At 47.6% G+C, this 27,299-nt stretch overlaps 1 protein-coding gene across 1 annotated transcript in view; it reads left to right on the plus strand.

The window, feature by feature from the left end:
* The window catches only part of DGKB (diacylglycerol kinase beta), an 804,956-nt gene that overhangs the window by 597,355 nt on the left and 180,302 nt on the right, over window positions 1–27,299 (plus strand). Inside the window, exon 23 of the mRNA XM_073629524.1 lies at window positions 885–1,080. Within this exon, the coding sequence (XP_073485625.1) occupies window positions 885–1,080 (196 nt within the window). The remainder of the gene's footprint in view (window positions 1–884; window positions 1,081–27,299) is intronic.

Raw genomic sequence — 27,299 nt, forward strand, 5'->3', positions numbered from 1 at the left:
GCAAGTGGCTAAAGAGTAACTCCACGTCTGTTGAGAAAAAAAAAAAACATTCCTCTGGGTGATCTATGTACATTGCAGAGATTTTAAACAAACTTTGCTGCAGATCCCTACCTTTTGTTATTCTGAATAGCTGTTTGTTTGTCTGTGTCCATGTGGAAAGTGAATGTGAATGGGAGTGACTTTATAATTATTAATCCACTGCTGCACTTGCAGGGTTCTAATGAGAAAAGTGGCAGGGCCTGCATCTATTTGTGCACTGGTGTGCAGTCATGTTGGAACAGGAAGGGGTCATCCCCCAAACTGTTCCCACTAAATTGGGAGCATGAAATTGTCCAAAGTGTCTTGGTATGTTGATGCCTTTAAGAGTTCACTTCACTGGAACTAAGGGGCCAAGCCCAACCCCTGAAAAACAACCCCACACCATAATCTCCCCTCCACCAAATGATTTGGACCAATGCAGAAAGCAAGGTCCATAAAGAAATGAATGAGCGAGTTTGGGGTGTATATAAAGTCTTAAAGGGTGAGTTTGGGGTGGAGGAACTTGACTGGCCTGCACAGAGTCTTGACCTCAACCCAATAGAACACCTTTGGGATGAATTAGAGCGGAGACTGCGAGCCAGGCCTTCTCGAAGAATGCGCTTCTGCAAGAATGGTCAAACATTCCCATAGACACACTCCTAAACCTTGTGGACGGCCTTCCCAGAAGAGTTGAAGCTGTTATAGCTGCAAAGGGTGGAACAACTCAATATTGAACCCTACGGACTAAGACTGGGATGCCATTAAAGTTCATGTGTGTGTAAAGGCAGGTGTCCCAATATTTTTGGTAATATAGTGTATTTTGATATTATTTTGCCGTTTTTAGAAATGATTTTGATTCTTTACAGTGTGATGGCATTCAGATGGACATGGGCAACATCTCCCTTGAAGGCATTGGTATTCTCAACATCCCGAGTATGCATGGTGGTTCAAATCTTTGGGGGGAGACCAAGAAAAGGCGGACTAATCGAAGAATGGAAAAGAAGAATATTGACAAAAGGACCACAGTCACTGACGTGAAAGAGTTGAAATTCGTAGCACAAGGTACAGTACGTAAAAAAAAAATTGACCATGTATGCATACTCAAGGGAATTGCATTACTACAGTTGCTGTGACACCTCGTGAAAAGGGCAGATATTCAAAAACAGGCGACCCGGCTATGCATAACCTTCTTTTAGCTTCTTAGGCACCTTCTTGTAGCTTCTTATGCACTTTCCTGGAAAGCTGTGTACCTGCCAAGGTGCAAACTGAAAATTTGGGGCAGGTAGGAGGGCATTGTTGATCACCTGTAGTTGCTTTCTACATCGTTGATTGAAAAACCCCGTTGTATGCCATTAGCCAATCATTCCCTTTTAATAGAGGAAAGTTGCCAAGAATGTCATTTTATATCCTCTAGTAATGTGTATTGGCTAAGTCATGTAGAACATCAAGGCGCCGGGGCCATACAATGAAGGAGAGTGGAAAGATAGTGCTGAACTAGCAAGGTTGTCTTATTGGTACTGCTATCTATGTAATGTAATGATTAGGGATGAGCCGAACACCCCCCGGTTCGGTTCGCACCAGAACCTGCGAACGGACCGAAAGTTCGCACGAACGTTAGAACCCCATTGACGTCTATGGGACTCGAACGTTCGAAATCAAAAGTGCTCATTTTAAAGGCTAATTTGCATGGTATTGTCCTAAAAAGGTTTTGGGGACCCGGGTCCTACCCCAGGGGACATGTATCAATGCAAAAAAAACTTTTAAAAACGGCCGTTTTTTCGGGAGCAGTGATTTTAACCACTTCAATACCAGGCACTTAGACACCTTCCCGCCCAGACCAATTTTCAGCTTTCAGCGCTGTCGCAATTTGAATGACAATTGCGCGGTCATGCTACACTGTACCCAAACAAATTTTTTATCATTTTGTTCCCACAAATAGAGCTTTCTTTTGGTGGTATTTGATCACCTCTGCGGTTTTTATTTTTTGCGCAACAAATAAAAAAAGACCGAAAATTTTGAAAAAAAACAAGTTTTTCTTTGTTTCTGTTAAAATTTTTTTGTAAATAAGTACGTTTTCTTCTTCAACGACGGGCACTGATATGGCTGCACTGACGGGCACTGACTGGCACTGATACGGCGGCACTGATGGGCACCGATGAGGTGGCACCAATGAGGTGGCACTGATGAGGTGGCACTGACGGGCACTGATGATGGGCACTGATAGGCGGCACTGATGGGCACTGATAGGCGGCACTGATGGGCACTGATAGGTGGCACTGGTAAGCGGCACTGATGGGCACTCATAGGTGGCACAGATGGGCACTTATAGGCGGCGCTGATGGGCACTCATAGGTGGCATTGATGGGCACTCATAGGTGGCATTGATGGTTACTTATGGGTGGCACTGATAGTTGGCACAGATGGGCATGGATGGGCACTGATAGATGGGCACTGATGGGCACGGATGGGCACTGACAGGTGGCATGAATGGACACTGATGGGTGGCACTGACGGCACTGGTTGTTTGCAGTGATGCCCCTAAGGGTGGCATTGTTGGGCATCACTGCAACATAATGGTGCCAATCAGTGCCCATTTGTGGGCACTGACTGGGCACACTGGGCACATGTGGATGGCCATGGGGTACATACCTGGCCATCCACATGTTGCCCCTTCCCTGGTGGTCCTAGTGGCGATCCCTGGTGGTCCAGTGTGGTGATCTGAGGGGGGGCTGCGCTGATAAACAATCAGCACAGACCCCCCCTGCCAGGAGAACCGCCGATCGGCTCTCCTCTAATCGCGTCTGTCAGACGCGAGTGAGGAAGAGCCGATCAACGGCTCTTCCTATTGACAGCGTGATCAGCCGTGATTGGACACGGCTGATCACGTGGTAAAGAGCCTCCGCCGGAGGCTTTTTACCAAGATCAGTGTAGCGGTGTGTCAGACTGACACACCGCTCCACCGATCGCCGCGATGCGCGCCCCCGGGGGCGCGCTGCGGCCTGTTATCCTGCTGGACGTCATATGACGTCCAGTCAGGATAACACAACCACTTCCCGGACGTCAATCCGCTATAGGGCGGGCGGGAAGTGGTTAATGATGCTTAAAGTAAAAAAAAAAAAAAGTGAAATATTCCTTTAAATATCGTACCTGGGGTGTGTCTATAGTATGCCTGTAAAGTGGCGCGTGTTTCCCGTGTTTAGAACAGTCCCTGCACCAAATGTCATTTTTAAAGGAAAAAATCTCATTTAAAACTGCTTGCGGGTTTAATGTAATGTCGGGTCCTGGCAATATGGATGAAAATCAGTGAGACAAACGGCATGGGTACCCCCCAGTCCATTACCAGGCCCTTTGGGTCTTGTATGGATATTAAGGGGAACCCCGCACCCAAATTAAAATAAGGAAAGGTGTGGGGCCACCAGGCCCTATATACTCTGAACAGCAGTATACAGGCGGTGCAAACAAGACAGGGACTGTAGGTTTGTTAAGTAGAATCTCTTTGTAATTTTGAACGGGTAAATTTTTAAAGCGTTTAGCTCCAGCCAAAAAATCTTTTTTAAGCTTTTTGGAAAACATAGGGAAGGGTTATCACCCCTGTGACATTTGTTTTGCTGTCTTTCCTCCTCTTCAGAAGATTTCACCTCACTTTTTGTCCCAATGAAAAATGTTTTTTGAAAATGTGGGTTTTTTGTGGAACAAGGATTGGAAAGCATCAGTGGAAAGGAGAAATTGTTTTCCCATATTAACTCTTACAGGAGAGAATTTCCCTTCCTAGGGGTAGATTTCATCTCACTTCCTGTTGTCTCCTTCCGTTTGCAAGTAGGAGTCGTTTGTAAGTTAGATGTTTGAAAGTAGGGTCCTGCCCTATATACTCAGCAGAAATTTGGGCCTTAGGTGTTGCTGTGGCCACAACACTGTAAGCCCTCACAGGGCCCTGCTGTGAAATATTAGATCAAGAATTGTAATTACATGCCCCTGTTGAACAGGAGCTGAAAAATTAGGCCTTAGGCACTGGTGCTGGTGCCACAACACTGCAACCCCTCACAGACATTCTAGTTGGAATGCAGGAACGAGCCCTGCTGCAAAGTATTGCATCAAAAATTGTAATTACACGCCCCTGTTAGACAGGGGCAGAAAAATTGGGCCTTAGGCACTGGTGCTGGTGCCACAACACTGCAACCCCTCACAGACACTCTAGTTGGAATGCAGGAACGAGCCCTGCTGCAAAGTATTACATCAAAAATTGTAATTAACACGCCCCTGTTAAACAGGGGCTGAAAAATTGTGCCTTAGGCACTGGTGGTGGCGCCCAGAACCAAAAAATGTTCTTACAAGCTATCAGCGTGATGATTGAGGAGGAAGAGGATAATTACTCAGGGATAGTCACTCAGCATCAGCATAGGCAGTCTTTGAAGGGATCTGAGATTTCAAAAAAAATTATTCGGTTACATCAGCATCAGGTGCTTGGTAGCTGGTGGTGATCCAAGACTCATTCATTTTTATGAAGGTCAGCCGATCGACCGAGTCGGTGGACAGACGCACCCTGTGATCGGTTACCACTCCTCCAGCAGCACTGAATGTGCGTTCCGAAAGAACGCTGGATGCAGGACAGGCCAGTAGCTCAATTGCATACTGTGCAAGCTCTGGCCAGTGATCCATCCTCAAGACCCAGTAACCCAGAGGATTTTCGGTGGGAAAGGTGTCCAAGTCTGATCTTGCCCCTAGGTATTCCTGCACCATGTAAAACAGACGCTGGCGATGGTTGCTGGAACCGATCATACCTTGGGGCTGCGGACCAAAAAATTGTCTGAACGCATCGGTCAGACGGCCACCTTCTCCACCGCTCCTTCTTTGACTGACCGAAGCCTCAGCAACACGTTGTCCAGAAACAGGAGTTTGTAACCTCCCAGTCTCTGGGAACGCATTGCACAGACCTTTCTGCAAGGCCTCCCGAAGATGTTTCATCCTCTGCTCCCTCTGCGATGGCAAGATAAGGTCCGCAACCTTACCCTTGTAACGTGGATCAAGGAGGGTTGCCAGCCAGTATTGGTCCTTCTCCTTGATACCACGAATACAAGGATCCTTACGCAGGCTTTGCAGGATCAGGGAGGCCATGCAGCGTAGGTTTGCTGAGGCATTCGGTCCGGAGTCCTCTGGGTCACTAAGGACGACAACGTCTGCAGCCACCTCCTCCCAGCCACGTACAAGTCCATGTGTTTCTTGGGACTGATCCCTTAAAGACTGCTGCTGATGCTGAGTGCCAGGCTCCACCTCCATACTGATACAATCTTCCTCCTCCTCCTCCTCCTCCTCGTCCTCTTCCTGTGTGATCGGCGGGCACGCAGGAACACTGTCTGGATAAAGGGGGCCTTGAGAGCTAAGGAAGTCCTCCTCTTCCTGCCTCTGTTCTGCCTCAAGTGCCCTGTCCATTATTCCACGCAGCGTGTGCTCCAACAGGTGGACAAGGGGGACAGTGTCACTGATGCATGCACTGTCACTGCTCACCATCCTCGTGGCCTCCTCGAATGGTGACAGGACAGTGCATGCATCCCTGATCATGGCCCACTGGCGTGGGGAAAAAAAACCAAGCTCCCCTGACCCTGTCCTGGTGCCATAGTCGCACAGGTACTCATTGATGGCCCTCTGCTGCGTGTGCAGCCGCTGCAGCATGGCCAACGTTGAGTTCCACCTGGTGGGCATGTCACAGATTAGGCGGTTCTTGGGCAGGTTAAACTCCTTTTGGAGGTCCGTCAGCCGAGCACTGGCATTATATGACCGGCGGAAATGCACACAGACTTTCCTGGCCTGCCTCAGGACATCCTGTAAGCCCGGGTACCTGCCCAAGAACCGCTGCACCACCAAGTTAAGGACGTGAGCCAAACAGGGCACATGGGTCATTTGTCCCTGTCGGAGGGCAGAGAGGAGGTTGGTGCCATTGTCGCAAACCACCATTCCTGCCTTAAGTTGGCGTGGCGTCAACCACCTCTGAACCTGCCCCTGCAGAGCTGACAGAACCTCTGCCCCAGTGTGGCTCCTGTCCCCCAAGCACACCAGCTCAAGCACCGCATGGCATCTTTTGGCCTGCGTACTTGCGTAGCCCCTTGAACGACTACGGAGCACCGCTGGTTCCGAGGAAGAGGCCATGGAGGAAGAAGAAGAGGAGGGGGTGGAGGAGAGAGGTGTGTCACAATCAGCATTTTGGAGGCGTGGTGGCGGAACAACCTCCAACACTACTGCACCTTGTCCTGCATCCTTCCCAGCTGCCAGCAGAGTCACCCAATGTGCCGTGAAACTTAGGTAACGTCCCTGTCCATGCCTGCTGGACCATGAGTCAGCGGTAATATGCACCTTACCGCTGACCGCCCTGTCCAGCGAGGCATGGACATTGCCTTCCACATGCCGGTAGAGAGCCGGAATCGCCTTCCGTGAGAAAAAGTGGCGTTTGGGTACCTGCCACTGAGGAACCGCACATTCCACAAACTCACGGAAGGCGGCAGAGTCTACCAACTGAAAAGGCAGCAGTTGAAGTGCTAGCAATTTTGCCAAGCTAGCATTCAACCGCTGGGCATGTGGATGGCTGGGAGCAAACTTCTTTCGGCGGTGCAGCAGCTGGGGCAGGGAAATTTGCCTGGTACAATCTGACGTCGGTGTACCAAAAGCAGATTGCCCACAAGTACTTGGCTGTGACACACCTAATTCTACACCTTCATTCCTCTCACTGCAGGTCTCAGAGAGGACTGGAGGTCTAGTGGGGTTGGAAATCTCAGCTGATGAGGAGCAAGGAGAGATCCTCTTTGTTCTTTGGTGTGGGTCTTTTAGATACGCTTGCCAACGAACTGCATGGCAGGTCAACATATGTCTGGTCAAGCATGTGGTACCCAAGCGGGAGATGTTTTGGCCACGTGAGATACGCTTGAGACATATGTTGCAAATAGCAGCGGTGCGATCTGATGCACTCGTCTCAAAAAAGGCCCACACCAAAGAACTTTTTGAATAACGCGCAGAGACTGCAGCGCCCTGCACATGTGGAGCTTTGGGGTGTGATGCAGTCAATGTGCTGCCCTTAGGCTGGCCCCTGGAGGGCATCCTGCCTCGTTGGTGATGTGCCGCCTCCTCCTCCTCCTCCTCCTCCTCTCTCCTATCAGGCACCCACGTTGAGTCAGTGACCTCATCATCCCCTCCCTCCTTATCACTGGAGCAAACCTGGCAGTATGCTGCAGCAGGGGGAGCATGACTGCCAGATTGCTGTCCTTCTTGGGCACCCCCTCTGTCCGTGCTCATGTTACTGCCTTCATCGAGCTCAGTATCATCATCAGAGCCTTCCAAACGCTGGGCATCCTCCTGGAGCATGTACCCAACACTGTGGTCAAACAGTTCGAGGGAATCCTCATGAGGACATGGTGGAGCTAGGGAAGGAGTCACTGATGACATTGAGCTGAGGGAAGAGGCCGCTGCTTTGCCAGACAAAGCACCCTGGGCATGGGTGAGAGAGGATGAGGAGGATGAGGACGGCTTGGTCATCCACTCGACCAAGTCTTCCGCATGTTGCGGCTCAACACGGCCAGCTGCCGAAAAAAAGGCCCAGCGTGTCCCATGGCCACGTGCTGATGAGGATGCACCGTCTCCACGACCAGCACTAGACACAGAGCCTGCTTGCCCTCTCTTATTGGCTTGTGACTGTCTGCCTCTCCTTCTTGGCCTTCCAGACATACTAATGGCCTGTAGCTGCACTAAGCTGGGATAGAACACCAGTAATTTTCTTCAGGTAGCTTTATATACTGTAACCAGACAAGCCTGCCTGTCAGTAGGAAGATAACAGGAACGGATCTAGCTGAACACTGTGAGCAGGACGCACTGTACTAAATGTAAATAGTCTAGCTGCCTGACCGTGGTACTAATAGGATCAAATAGAACACCAGTAATTTTCTTCAGGTAGCTTTATATACTGTAACCAGAAAAGCCTGCCTGTCAGTAGGAAGATAACAGGAACGGATCTAGCTGAACACTGTGAGCAGGACGCACTGCACTAAATGTAAATAGTCTAGAAGATAACAGGAACGGATCTAGCTAAACTGAATACAGTTTATATATATATATGCAACACCTGGGATGCATATATATATACACAATACACTGTAAGTGCAGCTAACTGACTGACTGTTCTGCCTAATCTATCTAACTCAAATCAAATGACACTGTCTGTCTCTCTCTCGCTCTCAATGAACGTAGGAACACACACTACACAGGGCCGCCGTGCAGGCGGCCTTATATAGTGTGGGGCGTGTACTAAATCCCCTGAGCCATAATTGGCCAAAGCCTCCTTGGCTTTGGCCAATTTTGGCTCTTTGTTCAGGCGGCGCTGTGATTGGCCAAGCATGCGGGTCATAGTGCATGCTTGGCCAATCATCAGCAAGCAATGCACTGCCATGCCGCAGTGAATTATGGGCCGTGACGCGACACACGAATTTGGCGCGAACGGCCCATATCGTTCGCAATTCGGCGAACGGGCGAACAGCCGATGTTCGAGTCGAACATGGGTTCGACTCGAACACGAAGCTCATCCCTAGTAATGATGTTGTTGTAGGTGTTGGGTTGGGGAGGTGGTTTCTACAACCCAGAGAATCGCCACTGCTTTCTTGGCCTGTTGTGTAATGTAGCAAAAATGGAAACCGAAGCACCGCACCACTGCAAAAAAGATTTACCGTATATACTCGAGTATAAGTCAAATTTTTCAGCACATTTTTTTGTGCTGAAAGTGCCCCCCTCGACTTATACTCGAGTCAAGCACTTTTCTGCAGCAAAAAATTTCAATTTCCGAACTGATTTTAGGGCCCCGTATCTCAGGGCCACTCCGTGCTAGGCACCCCAAATTTGGTATGCAAACCCAGTAGAACTGGTACCATAACATATCCAAAGATGGAGTTCCTAGCACCAAGTAGCACCGAGATACGGGACCCCAAAATCAGTTCAGAAAATGTCATTCTCTTCTGCAGAAAAGTGCTTGACATTTTCTGAACCGATTTTGGGGCCCCGTATCTCAGGGCCACTTGGTGCTAGGAACATCAAATTTGGTGTGACAACCCAGTAGCACTAGTACCACAACATATCCAAAGCTGGAGTTCCTAGTACCAAGTGGCCCCGGGATACGGGGCCCCAAACTAGGTTCGGAAAATGTCATTCTCTGTTGCTTGACATTTTCTGAACCGATTTTTTGGGCCCTGTATCTCGGGGCCACTTGGTGCTAGAAACTCCAGCTTTGGATATTTTATGGTGCTAGTTCCACTGGGTTTGCACAGCACATTTGGGGTTCCTAGCATTAAGTGGCCCCAAGATACGGGGCCCCAAATCAGTTAACTGTGTCCAACTGCAGCAACGTAATTTCGGGACCCTTTGGGTTCAGAGACCCCAAATTTTGGCTGCAGCTAGGGGGCATCTAGGAACCCTTAACTACCGAGTTTGAAGTTCGGGGGACCTATGGCTGCAAATGGGCACAGTGAGGCTGCAAATGGGCATTGTTGACCCTCTTTTCCACTTACAGTAGCTGTGCATTTCTCACCCTCGTCTTATACTCGGGTCAATAAGTTTTTCCCATTTTTTTGTTGTAAATTAGGGCCTCGACTTATACTCGGAACGACTTATACTCGAGTATATACGGTAGCTTTTACATTATCCCATAAGGGTTGGAGGGCCAATCAAAAGTCCCTATGCATTTTCGGGGTCCAAAAACATGCCTTCATCAGGGCTTGAGGTAGAAAACTTGTATTTATATGGACTAGAGCAGGGGTCTCCAAACTTTCAAAATAAAGGGCCAGTTTACGGTCTTTCAGACATTAGGTGGGCCGGACTGTGCCAATTGGGTGTAGAAAAGGTTCCTGATGTCGGTGGGAAGAAAAGAATGCCCCATCTTTGGTGTTAGTGGGAGGAATAGTGCCCCATCTTAGGTGTCAGTGGGAGGAATAGTGCCCCATCATTGGTGTCATTGGGAGAAATAGTGACCCATTATTGGTGTCATTGGGAGGAGGAATAGTGCCCCATCATTGGTGTCAGTGGGAGGAATAGTGCCCCGTAACTGTTGTCATTGGAAGGAATAGTGCCCCATCATTGGTGTCATTGGGAGGAATAGTGCCCCATTGTTGGTGTTATTGGGAGAAATTGTGCCCCATCATTGGTGTCATTAGGAGGAATAGTACCCCATCATTGGTGTCATTGGGAGGAATAGTGCCCCATAAATTGGTGTCATTGGGAGGAATAGTGCACCATCATTAGTGTCATTGGGAGGAATAGTGCCCCATCATTAGTGTCATTGGGAGGAATAGTGCCCCCTCATTGGTGTCATTGGGAGGAATAGTGCCCCATCAATTGGTGTCATTGGGAGGAATAGTGCCCCATTGTTGGTGTTATTGGGAGAAATTGTGCCCCATCATTGGTGTCATTAGGAGGAATAGTGCCCCATAAATTGGTGTCATTGGGAGGAATAGTGCCCCATCATTGGTGTCATTGGGCGGAATAGTGCCCCATCAATTGGTGTCATTGGGAGAAATAGTGCCCCATCAATTGGTGTCATTGGGAGGAATAGTGTCCCATCAATTGGTGTCATTGGGAGGAATAGTGCCCCATCATTAGTGTCATTGGGAAAAATAGTGCCCCGTCACTGTTGTCATTGGAAGGAATAGTGCCCCATCATTGGTGTTATTGGGAGGAATAGTGCCCCATCATTGGTGTCATTGGTAGGAATAGTGCCCCATCATTGGTGTCAGTGGGAGGAATAGTGCCCCATTGTTGGTGTCAGTGGGAGGAATAATGCCCCATCGTTGGTGTCAGTGGGAGGAATAGTTCCCCGATCATTGGTGTCAGTGGGAGGAATAGTGCCCCATCGTTGGTGTCAGTGGGAGGAATAGTGCCCCATCTCTGGTGTCATTGAAAGGAATAGTGCCCCATCATTGGTGTCAGTGGGAGGAATAGTACCCCATCTCTGGTGTCATTGGAAGGAATAGTGCCCCATCACTGGTGTCAGTGGGAGGAATAGTGCCCCATCACTGGTGTCAGTGGGAGGAATAGTGCCTCATCATTGGTGTCATTGGCCCCCATTGTATGTGTCATTGGGCCCCATCATTGGCAGAAACTGGACTACATCATTGGTGTCATTGTGAGGGATTGTGCCCCTTCATTGGTATCATTGGGGGGGGAGGTGCCCCACTGTTGGTATCAGTGGATGCAATAGTGTCACAAGGGTCAGATAAAAGCAAGCAAAGGGCCATAGTTTGGAGACCACTGGACAAGATGATGGTTGGTTTGGTGGCTAAACCACCTGAGCAGACAATCACACTGGATGAAATTCAAGGTCCAGTTAACATCTAGTCCATATACTCGTTTTCTATCTCCAGTCCTGATAAGGGGCATGTTTTGGGACCCCCCCCCCCCCATAACGTGTTGGGTGGATGCTCTTTTGATTGTCCCCCTGACCCTTCCTGGAATAAAGTCATATTTGGACATTTTAGCAGGGATGCAATTTAGGATGACTGAATGTAAGACTTTAGTAATAACTCTGTGGCTGCAGAGACGATCGTGTTGGCAGCAGTCTCAGATCTTGCCGCTGCCACCAGAATGTAAGGATTGTGCTCTCAGCCCCAACCAACACAACGATTTTCCAGCAATTCTAAACTTTAAAAATGTTTGTAAAACTCGCTGCCGTGCCCAGACAGGAATGTACAGAGTTTTAAATATGTTCGCTTTCTTCAAAAAAATCTTTAATTTTGTTATTTAGAGCACTCAGAGATTCAGCCTAATGATTTTTCAAAATATGTTCTATTGAAAAAAAAAAAAAAAGAAAAAATTATGTAAGAAGTTATTTACAGAAAAAAAATGCAAAAGCAACAATAACAAAAGTTAAATAAATAGGTTTAACTACTTCAGCTCCGAATGTTTTTTTTCCCTCTTCATGACCAGGCCACTTTTTTCTATTTGGCACTGCGCTACTTTAACTGATAATTGCTCGGTCATGCAATGCTGTACCCAGGAACTCGATGTCGTTGTTTTTCCCCACAAATAGAGCTTTCTTTTGGTGGTATTTGATCACCTCTGCGTTTTTTTTTTTTTATCATATAAACGAAAAAAGACCGAAAATTAAACAGCAAATGTTCAAGTTACGATAGAAACAAGGCAATGGATCAGACAGGGTACTGTCCAGAATCTCAGGTAACTCGGCAAGAACAGACATTTGTTAGACGCAGCAGAGGTCGCAGGTTCAGACCCGGGTCCTGACAGAAAGGTACTTGGCAAAAATGCCTGGTCTTTGGCACCTGTGCAGGGTTCAGGTCACTTCAGATCTAGTCCATTACTGGCTCACTCATTAATAGCTTTAAGGACTCTTCCAGTATCCTTAAAAAAAAAATGAGCACTGCTGAAGATGCAGTCTTCTTTTCTGAACCCTGAAGAGGGTGTGTACCAAAATGACATAACCAATATAAGGGTCTGAGGGGTGTGCTGAGGACTGTTAAAAAGTATATACTCCAGAGGACAATTCCTCAATGCTAATTCTTCCAACTACATGATACTGTCAAAAGTATTGGGACGCCTGCCTTTACACGCTCATGAACTTCAATGGCATCCCAGCCAGTCTTAGTCCGTAGGGTTCAATATTGAACCCTTTGCAGCTATAACAGCTTCAGCTCTTCTGGGAAGGCCGTCCACAAGGTTTAGGAGTGTGTCTATGGGAATGTTTGACCATTCTTCCAGAAGAGCATTTGTGAGGTCGGGCACTGATGTTGGACGAGAAGGCCTTGCTTGCAGTCTCCGCTCTAATTCATCCCAAAAGTGTTCTATCGGGTTGAGGTCAGGACTCTGTGCAGGCCAGTCAAGTTCCTCCACCCCAAACTCGTTCATCCATGTCTTTATGGACCTTGCTTTGTGCACTGGTGCGCAGTCATGTTGGAACAGGAAGGGGCCATCCCCAAACTGTTCCCACAAAGTTGGGAACATGAAATTGTCCAAAATGTCTTGGTATGCTGAGGCCTTAAGAGTTCCCTTCACTGGAACTAAGGGGCCAAGCCCAACCCCTGAAAAACAACCCCACACACCATAATCTCCCCTCCACCAAATGATTTGGACCAGTGCTCAAAGCAATGTCCATAAAGACATGGATGAGCGAGTTTGGGGTGGAGGAACTTGACTGACCTGCACAGAGTCCTGACCTCAACCTAATAGAACACCTTCAGGATGAATTAGAGCAGAGACTGTGAGCCAGGCCTTGTCCAACATCAGTGCCTGACCTCACAAATGTTATTCTGGAAGAATGGTCAAACATTCCCATAGACACACTCCTAAACCTTGTGGACGGCCTTCCCAGGAGATCTGAAGCTGTTATAGCTGCAAAGGGTGGGCCAACTCAATATTGTAATTTGTGCTGGCAGGGGGTATTTCAGCAGAGGGGGCTCTGGAGGACTTTTGTCCCAGCACTGGTCCGACCATCCATTTTCTGCCTGCATTGTATAGAGATGCATAGAGATTCACAATGATGACATCAAATAAGGTATCCAATGAAATCTGAAATATTTTGCTTAAAAATGTAATTAGCATGTTAATGAGGGTGGGAGGGAGGAAACATAGAAGGCAACATATAAACAGATTTAACCTTTGCTTCAATTTTCGGGGAAGGGGATTGGGAGGACAGTCACATGGTATCCTTTCTTGTAAACTGACCGGCGTTCAGCTTTAAGTACAAAGAAGCCGGTTTTGCAACCAGATTACCTACTTTGAAATTGTTCTGCATATAGCAGCATTTTATTAAATATAGCTTTGTTTGACAAAAGAAAAAAAAAAAAAAAAACTTTAATAATTATTTAATTTTAATATTTTACAGACTTTTTGATCTGTGATATAATAATGCCTTATCAATAGCAATTTTCGGGAACTATTCTTTATTTTGCAATCAGGGTATTTATGCGCTTCGACGAGGTCCTTGGGTCAACAGGGAATTATCTCTTCATTGTTTAACAGAAAATTCCCTGATTAGAGACTGTAAAGACCCATTCTGTGCACAATGACACTCAGAGACTGGAGATGTGTGCAGCCTATCTATCCACACGGGGGGATTAGAATGTAACGTCTGATTGCGTTTTGGAAAGGGGATCAGTCTGAGGCTCTGCCAAACCTGCTATTTTGGTCGGGTGCCTCCACTGCCTCTTCAAATAGCTGAGGTTATCAAAATGTAACTTAAAAAAAAAAACGGACACTTTAACACCTTGTCTACCAAAGTATGTGGAGCAAGGTCCCAGGCCTCCTTTGGTCTAATGAGAACCTCCAGGGCCAGAGATAGCTGACATCCTTCTGTAGATGGTGGGTTGCAAGGCATAGTGGGTGTAATACGAGGTATATTAATTGGGCACCAGACACTTCTTGAATGCAAAAGAAGTTTTATTTCTCTTAACAGAACTTTGGGAGAGAGGGTTAGGGCCAGGACACCGTTGGGTAGTTGCAAGGTCAATTAACAGACTCCGAGACTTCTACAGGAGGACAGCCATGCAGGGAAAGGCATCCAGCAAGACGCCACATCTGCATGTGTAGGAATGCTGTCTCTTATGGCAACGGTCTTTAACAGTTTGTAACACAAAGTGTAACAGTTCCTTCACTTCCACTACAATCACTTCTTGTAGTTCTTCAATACACTGAGCTCCCAGTATCTCTCACTAGACTAGTTGATTCACTGTCACTGAATCTCTTGAGTTCCTCCAATCTTCACTGTAGTATCTTCCTCGAGCGTCACCCCCGTTTCTTTTCTGGGTCCCTAGCTTGCCACTCAAGGTACTTCTCAAGCTTCACCCCACTGGCCTGCCCAGTCCCTGGCTTGGCACACAAGGCTGCTCTGCTACCTCCGCTGGTTGGGTCCCTGGCTTGATACCCACTGAAGTTTCCCGATTCTTCACCGTCACCAGTTGGAGAGAATTCTGCTCCGGTACTTGCTTCAGCTACTCACTGTGGTCCTTGGTAATAAAGTGGATGGTCCCTCAGTGGCGACAGCTTCCCCTCTACCGCCGACCATGACAGATTCTCCGGCCAGGAGAACGGTCACTTCTGGTTGGACTGCAAGCCGCAATCCCAACCCTGCGCTGCTCTCTTGCTTCTGGATAGGCTCTCAGACAGCCTAGCAGCCAGATGTGCCCAGGATAGGCCCAAACTCCGGCCCAGCAGCCCAGGCAATACAACACACATCCAACCAGACAGCCGTCCAGGTGGCACCGAACATCGATCACCTGACTCCACCCAAATAAATAGGTTCTCCCAGCAGGCCAAGGGATCCAAGAAAACCTGCCCATTGGCTGAGATACCCCATATACCCATAATCTGATCTTGCATTGCCCTTCTCGTATCTAATGCCACCGGGTACCCGGCCACCTAGCGACAGAAGAGAAAAGTGCAGCAAAGCCAGACTTAGGAAGACATCAATTTTTTAACAAACAATTAGCCAAGGTAGCTACTCCTGGCAGACAAATTTATGAACAACCCTGCCTAAACCTCCAGGGTGCTACATATGTTTATAAAGAAGCGGCATGGTAAACAAGGGGTTAACAGCTAGCTCACGGGCTGCTCCTGCAGCCGCAAACTCCCCCAGATCACTTTAAGGACTTGATTGCACTTGTGGTGCTCCATTGGTGTGTGCAGCCTATTGTATTAGGGCGTGCACCCCAGAGCACAAACACACATGTGTGTATATCAGCAGAGCAGTGGACGGTGTCAGTAGAGCAGAAACTGGTGTCAGTCGTTTTTATTTTTATTATTTTTTACAATTTTCGTTTTTATTTTTTTTTTTGCATTATTATTTTTTATATATATATATATATATATTTTACAATTTTTTTGGAGCCCCGTTGGGGGGGGGGGTGCTTTGGTAAAATATCAAGGATCTAAACAGACCCCTGATGTCTCACTTTTGATACAGAGAAAGGAATTGAGGACACAGATTCCCCAGTCCCTTTCTCTGCAGCTTCAGCTGCACTGGACAGTGAATGAATAGGAAATGCTGACTGCCTAACTAGGAAAAAATGTCAGTACTGTGACATTTGATACTGGGGTTATGGCTAGTTGGATGCCATAACCCGGTATTGACACTTCCCTCAGGCACTGGTCTTTTTGATAAGAGTCATCCGAGAGGTTGATTAGCCACGGGATCACTTAGAAGTAGTGGGAGGAGTCGTCCCCCCCCTGCTTTCGTGTGGCTTACCTGGCAGATCAAGAAGCCCAAGAACCAATCCGGCACTGGCGGTGGATGGCCACAGAGATGAGCAGAGGAAAGATGACTTCACTGAGATCCACTCATCTCTATGGCCTTGGAGGACTGGAGCAACGTCATAACGTCACTTCTGGTTCCAGTCCGAACTTCTGGTTCCAGTCCGGTGTAAACCAATGCCTTTTTTTTTTTTAAGGCACTAGATCAATGTTTTTTTTTTTCTATCTAATGCTTTCAATTGTCGAGGAGAGATGCGGGGTCTTATTGACCCCACATCTCTCCATAAAGAGGACCTGTCATGCTTTACTGTTGTCATAAGATATGTTTACATTTCTTGTGACAGCAATAACAGTGATAAAAAAAAAATTAAAGGAACAGTATAAAAAAAAAAAAAAAAAATTAAATAAATAATGTAATTGTTTATTTATTTTTTTTTTTTTTAAAGCCCTCACCCCCCCGTGCTCACGAACAGTGGTGAATACATACGTAGGTCATGCCCACATATGTAAACAGTGTTCGCACTACACATGTCAGATATCACCGCAAACATCACAGCGAGAGCAATAATTCTAGCACTCTGTAACTCTAAACTGGTAACCTCTAGAAAATTTTAAAGCGTCGCCTATGGAGATTTTTAAGTAGCATAGTTTGTCACCATTCGAGGAGCATTGGCAATTTTAAAGCATGACATGTTAGGTATCTATTTACTCGACGTAACATCATCTTTCATATTTTGGAAGAATGGGGTTATATATAGTGTTTTTTTTTTTTTGTTTTTTTTTTAATTCATTAAAGTGTATTTTTTTCCCCAAAAATTGCGCTGGAAAAAACGTTGTGCAAATAACGCGTGACATAATATAATGCAACAACCGCCATTTTATTCTCTAGGGCCTCTGCTTATATATATATATATATATATATATATATATATATATATATATATATATATATTAGCAGAGGCCCTACAAAATTATTTTTATATATATATATATATATATATATATATATATATATATATATATATATATATATGTGTGTGTGTATATAGTGGGGACGGAAAGTATTCCGACCCCCTTAAATTTTTCACTCTTTGTTATATTCCAGCCATTTGCCAAAACCATTTAAGTTCATCTTTTCCCCCTCATTAATGTACACACAGCACCCCATATTGACAGAAAAACACAGAATTGTTGACATTTTTGCAGATTTATTAAAAAAAAAAAACTGAAATATCACATGATCCTAAGTATTCAGACCCTTTGCTCAGTATTTAGTAGAAGCACACTTTTGATCTAATACAGCCATGAGTCTTTTTGGGAAAGATGCAACACGTTTTTCACACCTGGATTTGGGGATTCTCTGCCTCCTCCTTGCAGATCCTCTCCAGTTCTGTCAGGTTGGATGGTAAACGTTGGTGGACGGCCATTTTTAGGTCTCTCCAGAGATGCTCAATTGGGTTTAAGTCAGGGCTCTGGCTGGGTCATTCAAGAACAGTCACAGAGTTGTTGTGAAGCCACTCCTTCATTATTTTAGCTGTGTGCTTAGGGTCATTGTCTTGTTGGAAGGTAAACCTTCAGCCCAGTCTGAGGTCCTGAGCACTCTGGAGAAGGTTTTCGTCCAGGATATCCCTGTACTTGGCCGCATTCATCTCTCCCTTGATTGCAACCAGTCGTCCTGTCCCTGCAGCTGAAAAACACCCCCACAGCATGATGCTGCCACCACCATGCTTCACTGTTGGGACTGTATTGGACAGGTGATGAGCAGTGCCTGGTTTTCTCCACACATACCGCTTAGAATTAAGGCCAAAAAGTTCTATCTTGGTCCCATCAGACCAGAGAATCTTATTTCTCACCATCTTGGAGTCCTTCAGGTGTTTTTTAGCAAACTCCATGTGGGCTTTCATGTGTCTTGCACAGGAGAGGCTTCCGTCGGGCCACTCTGCCATAAAGCCCCGACTGGTAGAGGGCTGCAGTGATGGTTGACTTTCTACAACTTTCTCCCATCTCCCGACTGCATCTCTGGAGCTCAGCCACAGTGATCTTTGGGTTCTTCTTTACCTCTCTCACCAAGGCTCTTCTCCCCCGATAGTTCAGTTTGGCCGGACGGCCAGCTCTAGGAAGGGTTCTGGTCGTCCCAGACGTCTTCCATTTAAGGATTATGGAGGCCACTGTGCTCTTAGGAACCTTAAGTGCAGCAGACATTTTTTTGTAACCTTGGCCAGATCTGTGCCTTGCCACAATTCTGTCTCTGAGCTCTTCAGGCAGTTCCTTTGACCTCATGATTCTCATTTGCTCTGACATGCACTGTGAGCTGTAAGGTCTTATATAGACAGGTGTGTGGCTTTCCTAATCAAGTCCAATCAGTATAATCAAACACAGCTGGACTCAAATGAAGGTGTAGAACCATCTCAAGGATGATCAGAAGAAATGGACAGCACCTGAGTTAAATATATGAGAGTCACAGCAAAGGGTCTGAATACTTAGGACCATGTAATATTTCAGTTTTTCTTTTTTAATAAATCTGCAAAAATGTCAACAATTCTGTGTTTTTTCTGTCAATATGGGGTGCTGTGTGTACATTAATGAGGAAAAAAAAATGAACTTAAATAATTTTATCAAATGGCTGCAATATAACAAAGAGTGAAAAATTTAGGGGGTTTGAATACTTTCCGCCCTCACTGTATATATAATTTGGGGATTCTAAATAATTTTGTAGCAAAAAAAATACAGATTTTTACTTGTAAACAAAAAAGGTCATAATAGGCCTGATCCTTAAGTGGCTAGAGAAGCACGGGGACCCAGTAATGATATCACATGATCTATAATAAGTTATTTTAATAAAAACAAAATGGTTTTATTTAAACATTTCATTAGCATGTTGGCGAGGAACCAGGGAAGGCAAAATATGACCAGATTTAATCTTTTTCCAACTTTTTCCACTCTAAAACAACAACAAAAAGTTTTGGCTGGAGTTCCAGTTTAAATGAGACGCAGAAACAGATCTGCCCAACAAAAAAGGAAAACATAGTTAAGTAAGATTTTTTTTTTTTTTTTTTTATATAAAGGTAAAAAAAAAATGATTATTGCTATGGCTTTTTTGAAATTGCTCCAGTTTTGGGATATTGTCATTGACTTAAACGCTGTTGTCACCTTTTGTGACAACCATTGAGACACTTACCTTAAGAGATGAAAATAGCATTACCCCCTGTAATGGCGTGTTCTCTGCAGAATTTGTTTTGGCATTTAAAGACACTAATGCACCTGCAGATGAAATGTTCTCGTCAGTGGATGACATCTGGATTGAAGACAAAAGAGTCGTGTGTCATCAAGCATACTGTAGCCGGGGACATAGCGGGTATGACAGCGCATGGGACTTCTAGAAGCTGCTGCGCGGTTTGAAGTCGCAGGTTTTCTTTATCAGCTTTGGGAGAAGTTATTTCTTGCCGACTCGTGTAAAAGTGTGATTTCTGCAACAACCTGGATGTGTGAACATTGCATAATATAGAAATTAATTTGATGCACACAGTATGCCGTAATCGACATAGATATGTTTTGCGGCGGGAGATGACCGAACTTTAAAAAAATGTTCACTGCAGGCAAAATACCCAATTCATATTTACAATCTGCTTTTGCATTCACCAATCTGGTGGAATTTTTATTTTTGAAATTTGCATATATATATATATATACGGTATATATATTTTTATATATATATATATATAAAACAGTAAACATGCTGAGAATGGAGGTGGAGCAGAATGAGCAGAGGGATGACCTATCACTGACTTGGCTAAACTGTCTATGGTTGTCTATTTAGCATACAGACAACCAATGGGTTCCGCTGTTTGTCCTGAGTTCTATTCTCTAATAGGAGCAAGCAGCCAGGCACATGGTAGTTTCCCAGTCTCTCTACACAAGAACCAGGCAGGAAGTTTCTTTTTCAGATGTATTGCTTGAAGAACTTGGTTAGGGTTTAGATAAAGCCTTGGGATACTCCAAAAATGTAATGCAAATAGTGGTGGAGGACTCTCTCCGACTATAACTGTCTCTTCAGGGTGAAACCCCTCTTCAGGCTAGTGGTAAGTGAACTACAGCTCAGGGGGCTCCATTGCAAGAGTATATCCAAGCCAGCAAGTCTCGGTAGTCTCTTCAAGAGTTAACAAGGCCAATCTCTAGGATCTCTTTCAGGCTTGTACTCATCTGTGTCCTGGATACTTGAATGCTTTCCTGCATTAGCGGACAGCTTTTGTACTGTGTGCCTCCAAGTCAGATCTTCTGTGGACTTCCTGCAAACTGCTCCCAGGAAATTTGGACGTGGGTTCCCCCAGATCAACTTAAGCTGAGACCCAGGTCGCCTCCTCTAAAACTTCAGCTGGATGACCCAGCCTATTGATACACACCTCAGCCCCCTACTTGGTCATTCTTCCTACCAGGGATTGGCTGAGGCTATATGAATATGCAGTCTTTCTGCCTCTTTCAGCCCACTAAATTCTGAAACTTACCATAAACAAGAAGGAAGCAGTCAAGCCTGCAAGCAGCAGAACCCAGAACAGTCAAAAGAAATCAAACTTTACTCCACTGGCTGCAGAAGAGCCAAAAACTAGATTTGCCTAAAACTGCTAGCATCCTGACTTGGAAGATGCGACATCTACATCACAGATGTCTGAACAGAATTACAAATCCTTCCACAGAGAGATCAGTTCTGAAATATAATGGGGACAAATACCAGCAGATGGGTCAGGGGCGTACCTACAGGGGTCGCAGGGGTTGCAATTGTGACTCGGCCCCCCTGTACACCTGGATAGGAGGAGCGGTGGGGGCAGCATATATAGAAACCGATCCCCTCCATTTTTCCATTGCAGCCGCTGAAACCTGCTTCTCCTCCCATACCTACCTGGAGGGGATGCGTTTCTCTATATGCCGCCCCTACCGCCCCTCCTATCCAGATCCTGCTGTCCCCCTGAGTGGTCTCCTGCCCCCACCTCTCTGCTCTTTCTGGCTGCTGCGGGGGATGTGTCATTTACCGACCCCTTCCTTTTTCTTGGTACCGACCACTGACTCTGTCCATTCATTACTGAAGCATAGTAAACTGTACAGAGCTATTTTTGTCCATTTATTTTGGGGAGGCTGCAGAGATGAACAGATTGAGGGCTGTGTCCATCTCCTTTCTCTGTCTTAAAGGTGAAATATCATTGTCAGGTCACCTGAGACCAGGTGACAGATGCACTCCGTAGGAGTCAGAAGTGCACCGCTAAGATAGTGGACCCTAGGACTGACTGCTGTGGATAGTACCCAGGGAGGTTCAGGAAGCAGGTCTACTGGATCACTAATACAGATCCCAGTGGGAGCTAGAGCATAGATTCCCCAGGGCGCGGAGTCTAAGAGCCAGCAGGTGTTCACCAGAGCCTTTAGTGGTGAGGATGGACTGCGCTGCAGTCTGGCTCCAGGTCACGGCCCCCAGGGTCTCACAGCTCACGCTCACGGTAGACTACAGGAGAAGGAAGCAGCAGGCTAGAACAACAAGGATAAGGCAGAGGTCAGGGCGACTAGCAGACAGGAACAACAGAGTACATGCCAAAGGTTCAGGGTCACAGGCAAGCAGGGATAGTCTGGGACACGCCAAAAGGTCAGGGTCACGAGCAGACAGGAGTAGTCGAGAACACGCCAAGGTCGGTAACAGAAAAGAATCAAAGAGCACACGGCAAGCAGGAAACAGGAAGCCAAACACACAATGGTTGCTCAGCAAGGTTGGCTTGCAATGCCCAGGTTAATATAGTGTCCCTAATTAGAGACCAGGGTGGAGCTATGCTGAGGGAAGATTATTTAAACAGTCAGGTGAGGGTGGCTGGCCTGTAAAGGTGAACACAGAAGGAAAGGTGAGCTGGCAGACACACATTACTGCATAACCATGACAATCATCTGTTAAGACTCATGATATCTCACCAAAGCCCCCCCCCCCAATGGGGCTCCTAAAAAATAAAATGATAAAATAAGATGGTAAAAAATAATAAAAAAATTAAATAACAAAGCAAACGGACCTACCAGGGTTGCAAAGGTCGCACTTGCAACAGGGGCCCTGGGCTTGGAAGGTAGGACCTGAAGGTTTTAGTTACGCCTCTGAGATGGGTGGTGAATACAGTTGAAACCAGGATCACAAATGTCCCTGGATTTTACCATTTAAAAAAAAAAAAAAAAAAAAAAACACTTCTAAAAATTTTTTCTAAACTTTTTGTTTTAACTGGAGTTCTTTCCCTGGTTCAAAACAGCAAAGTTTTAAATGTGCAACTTATTTATTATTCCGTTAACCTTCGCAGGAAGCATTTTCATCTCCTGTAGTATCGCAGAAAATGTAAGTGATTCGCTATTAAATGGCACATTATACACCAAATTGCAATGTCGATTTTTTTATTTCTTTTTTTCAACTTAAAATTTTACAGTTGCCTCTGCCACCCACAGGGTCGTGCTTTGTACACCACTTCCAAGTTTGATATTTTGTTTTGGTTCCTTGCCGTTCTTCTTGACTTTTTCACTGCAGCCTATCATGTCCAGGATGTAAATAATACAATATATTTAAATGCATTTCTCTATCGATGTGCGCCACTGTACTTATGCATGCCACACTCCATAATTTCGATGATTGCTTCACTTAAGCGTTGTTTCTTTAAATGTCAAGAGTCTCTCTCTTCCGTCGACAACTTCCATTGTCTGCCCAGGATCCTTGGCTTGGCTGCTTTTAGCACTTGATAAATTAGTCATGTTGTACACTTGTGATGTTTTGAGACTCTGGTGCCCTCCGTTTGTAAATTGTGGTTTGATGCTGAAATGTACCGTTGCCGTCTATTTGCTGTCCAATTACCGGTAACCATTTAGGAGGAATTTTTTTTTTCCCCTTTGAGATGATGGATTTGGACCGGTTTAATACTGGAAACAGTTCGTTCACTTTGGGTCACTATTTGATGGGCATAGCTGAGCGAAACAGTTTGTTCGTCCCCCCGCTGGTTAGTCAGTTCTTCTTGTTAAAGTGAACCTGTCCTTTTCTTATGCTTAGCAAAAGGTTCACCTAAGACCCAGCTGTAGGACATTTCAAAATGATCAGTTGCAGTGGTGCTGTCCATTTAGTCTTGTCCAGTGGCGGCTGTTTTTTTTTTTGTTTTTTTTTTTGTGGGGGGGGAGCAAACAACCATCCATCCCCCCCTCAGCAGCACACAACTATCCCCCCAGCAGCACACAACTATCCCCCCAGCAGCACACAACTATCCCCCCAGCAGCAAACAACTACCTCCCCCCAGCAGCACACAACTACCTCCCCCCAGCAGCACACAACTACCCCCCCCAGCGGCACACAACTACCTCCCCCCAGCAGAACACAACTACCCCCCCCCAGCGGCACACAACTACCCCCCCAGCAGCACACAACTACCTCCCCCCAGCAGCACACAACTACCTTCCCCCAGCAGCACACAACTACCCCCCCAAGCGGCACACAACTACCTCCCCCCAGCAGCACACAACTACCCCCCCGAGCGGCACACAACTACCCCCCCGAGCAGCACACAACTACCCCCCCACAGCGGCACACAACTACCTCCCCCCAGCGGCACACAACTACCCCCCCGAGTGGCACACAACTACCCCCCCGAGCGGTACACAACTACCCCCCCAGCAGCACACAACTACCCCCCCGCAGCGGCACACAACTACCTCCCCCCAGCAGCACACAACTACCCCCTAAGCAGCACGCAATTACCTCCCCCCAGCAGCACACAACTACCCCCCCGAGCGGCACACAACTACTCCCCCAGCGGCACACAACTACCTCCCCCCAAGCGGCACACAACTACCTCCCCCCAAGCGGCACACAACTACCCCCCCCAAGAGGCACACAACTACCCCCCCCGAGCGGCACACAACTACCCCCCCCGAGCGGCACACAACTACCCCCCCCCCGAGCGGCACACAACTACCCCCCCCCGAGCGGCACACAACTATCCCCCCAGCAGCACACAACTATCCCCCCAGCAGCACACAACTATCCCCCCAGCAGCACACAACTATCCCCCCCAGCAGCAAACAACTACCTCCCCCCAGCAGCACACAACTACCTCCCCCCAGCAGCACACAACTACCCCCCCAAGCGGCACACAACTACCTCCCCCCAGCAGCACACAACTACCCCCCCCAGCGGCACACAACTACCTCCCCCCAGCAGAACACAACTACCCCCCCCAGCGGCACACAACTACCCCCCCAGCAGCACACAACTACCCCCCCAGCAGCACACAACTACCTCCCCCCAGCAGCACACAACTACCTCCCCCCAGCAGCACACAACTACCCCCCCAAGTGGCACACAACTACCTCCCCCCAGCAGCACACAACTACCCCCCCGAGCGGCACACAACTACCCCCCCAGCAGCACACAACTACCCCCCCACAGCGGCACACAACTACCTCCCCCCAGCAGCACACAACTACCCCCCCGAGTGGCACACAACTACCCCCCGAGCGGTACACAACTACCCCCCCAGCAGCACACAACTACCCCCCCGCAGCGGCACACAACTACCTCCCCCCAGCAGCACACAACTACCCCCCAAGCAGCACGCAATTACCTCCCCCCAGCACGCAATTACCTCCCCCCAGCAGCACACAACTACTCCCCCAGCGGCACACAACTACCTCCCCCCAAGCGGCACACAACTACCTCCCCCCAAGCGGCACACAACTACCCCCCCAAGAGGCACACAACTACCTCCCCCCAGCAGCACACAACTACCCCCCCGAGCGGCACACAACTACCCCCCCCGAGCGGCACACAACTACCCCCCCCCGAGCGGCACACAACTACCCCCCCCCCCGAGCGGCACACAACTACCCCCCCCCCCAGCAGCACACAACTACGCCCCCCCAGCAGCACACGACTACTTCCCCCCAGTGGCACGTCCGGCACTTACCCTATCATGGCGGGTGGCAGGCAGCGTGTAGCGGCTCGGCTGGGCTCCTCCTCCTGTCCTCCATTGCGGCTTCCAGCTCCTCCCCTCCTCCTCCTAGGCCTCCAATAGGATCGCCTGTCCTTTCGACCAAACGGGTGACCAGTGTCAAAGCCCGCTTCCTGATTGGCCAAGGGGAGGATCAGTGTTACAACAGCGAATATTAATCGGCTGTTATAACACACCTGGGTGGGGTCAGAGCGCACTCTCTGCGACCCGAGCCCACCCTATATTGAAGCCTATTAGAGCCTCTGGCTCTAATTGTCATTTAAACCCCCCCCTCCACTTTGGAATCCATGCGCCGGTGTCCTGAAAGGGGCCGGACGCATGGATGGGGGGGGTGGCTGATGACAGGGGAGGCGGTGCCCATGCGCCCTTAAAGGACGGGCCGTCCCTTCTATCAGTACGAGGATTACATTCTATATCCACTTCAACTCTGGAAGGTTTTACCCCATTCATCACCAATTTTTTGCAATTCGGCACTGTGCTACCGGTAATTGCTCGGTCATGCAACGCTGTACCCTAACAAAATTTATATCATTTTAATTTTTCACACCAATAGAGCTTTCTTTTGGCGGCTGATCACAACAGTTTTTTTTTTGTTTTTTTTGTTTTTTTAAAGCGGAAGTAAACCCATCGATTTGATAGTTTCAAAAAACAGTTAATAGTTAAAGTGACACTAAAGGTACATTTTTTTTTTTTTTTTTTTTAAATAACAAACATATTATACTTACCTCCACTGTGCAGCTCGTTTTGCACAGAGTGGCCCCGAACATCGTCTTCTGGGGCCCCCCGATGGCTCTCTCGGCACCTTCCCGCATCAGATGACCCCCTAGGGAAGCGCTCTCCCGGGGGGTTATCTGCCCCGCCCCCCAGCAGCCGCGTCATTGGATTTGATTGACAGCAGCGGGAGCCAATGGCTGTGCTGCTATCAATCTATCCAATCAACAGCCGAGAACCCCCATAGAAGAGAGACGGCGCGTCCCCGTGGGACAAGTTGGAGGGGTCAGGTAAGTAAAATGGGGGGGCTGGGGGGCCCTTCACTGACAGGTGTTTTTTCACCCTAATGCATAGGATGCATTAAGGTGAAAAAACACGAACCTTTACAACCCCTTTAACATAATTCTAGCTGTCACATTTGCTTGTGCTCTCACCCACTCCCCTGTCACCCGCACCCCCATCCCGGGCGGCCGGTCAGGTTACCATCCCGCATTTACCCCATTTATGGTGCGGGTAGCGCTCCCCTCCGAGCGACGGCTCTTCCCCTGCGTCTGCTCCTTGGCATCATGGCGGCTTCCGCCGTGTGTCTCCTCCCTCTCCCTCCTAGGCCAAAAGGATTGCTTCTCCTTTTTGGCCATTCGGGAAACGGGCCTCAGGACCCACTTCCTGATTGGCCAAGGGGAAAATCGGGAAGACAATAGTGAATATTCATTCGCTATTGTCACACAGCTGGGTGGGCTTCTGGTGCAGTGCCCCACCTCTGGCTCTAATCACGTGTTTTACAAAAAAAAAACCCAGATTGGAATCCATGCGTTTGGCAACCTGCATGTAGATTAGGGGAGGCAGCGCCCGTGCGCCACTGCTGTCAACCCATCCAATGGCCATAGGTGTGCGCAGAGTATTGTATTAGGGTGTGCACCCCAAAGCTCAAACATGCATGCCTCAGCTGCACTGGACAGTGAATGAATAGGAAGTTCTCTGTGCTGAGCGGCTTTCTTTTCATTCACAAACTGAAGCATAGTAAACTTGGTTTACTATGCTTTGGTTATGCATGAACACAGTGAGGAAGGTGCTGGTAAATGACATATTTACTAGCTCCTCCCCCCACTCTCCATCCTGAATCATTCCCTGCAGCAGCTGGGGGGGAGAGGAGAGGAGAGAAGCCAGCAGCACTGCAGGGTGGGCGTTAACAATGGCGAAGCCCAGGCAGTAGGGGGAATCAGCACTGCACGTAGTGATTAGGGTGTGCCCAGGCACACCCGGCACACCCCCTGCGCACGCCTATGCCAATGGCTGATGTCATATCTGATCACATGTGCCGAATCATGTCAGTTGCAGATTACACAGAGGCCA

This window comes from Aquarana catesbeiana, linkage group LG05, assembly GCF_042186555.1.
Source record: "Aquarana catesbeiana isolate 2022-GZ linkage group LG05, ASM4218655v1, whole genome shotgun sequence".
Classification (NCBI taxonomy): domain Eukaryota; kingdom Metazoa; phylum Chordata; class Amphibia; order Anura; family Ranidae; genus Aquarana; species Aquarana catesbeiana.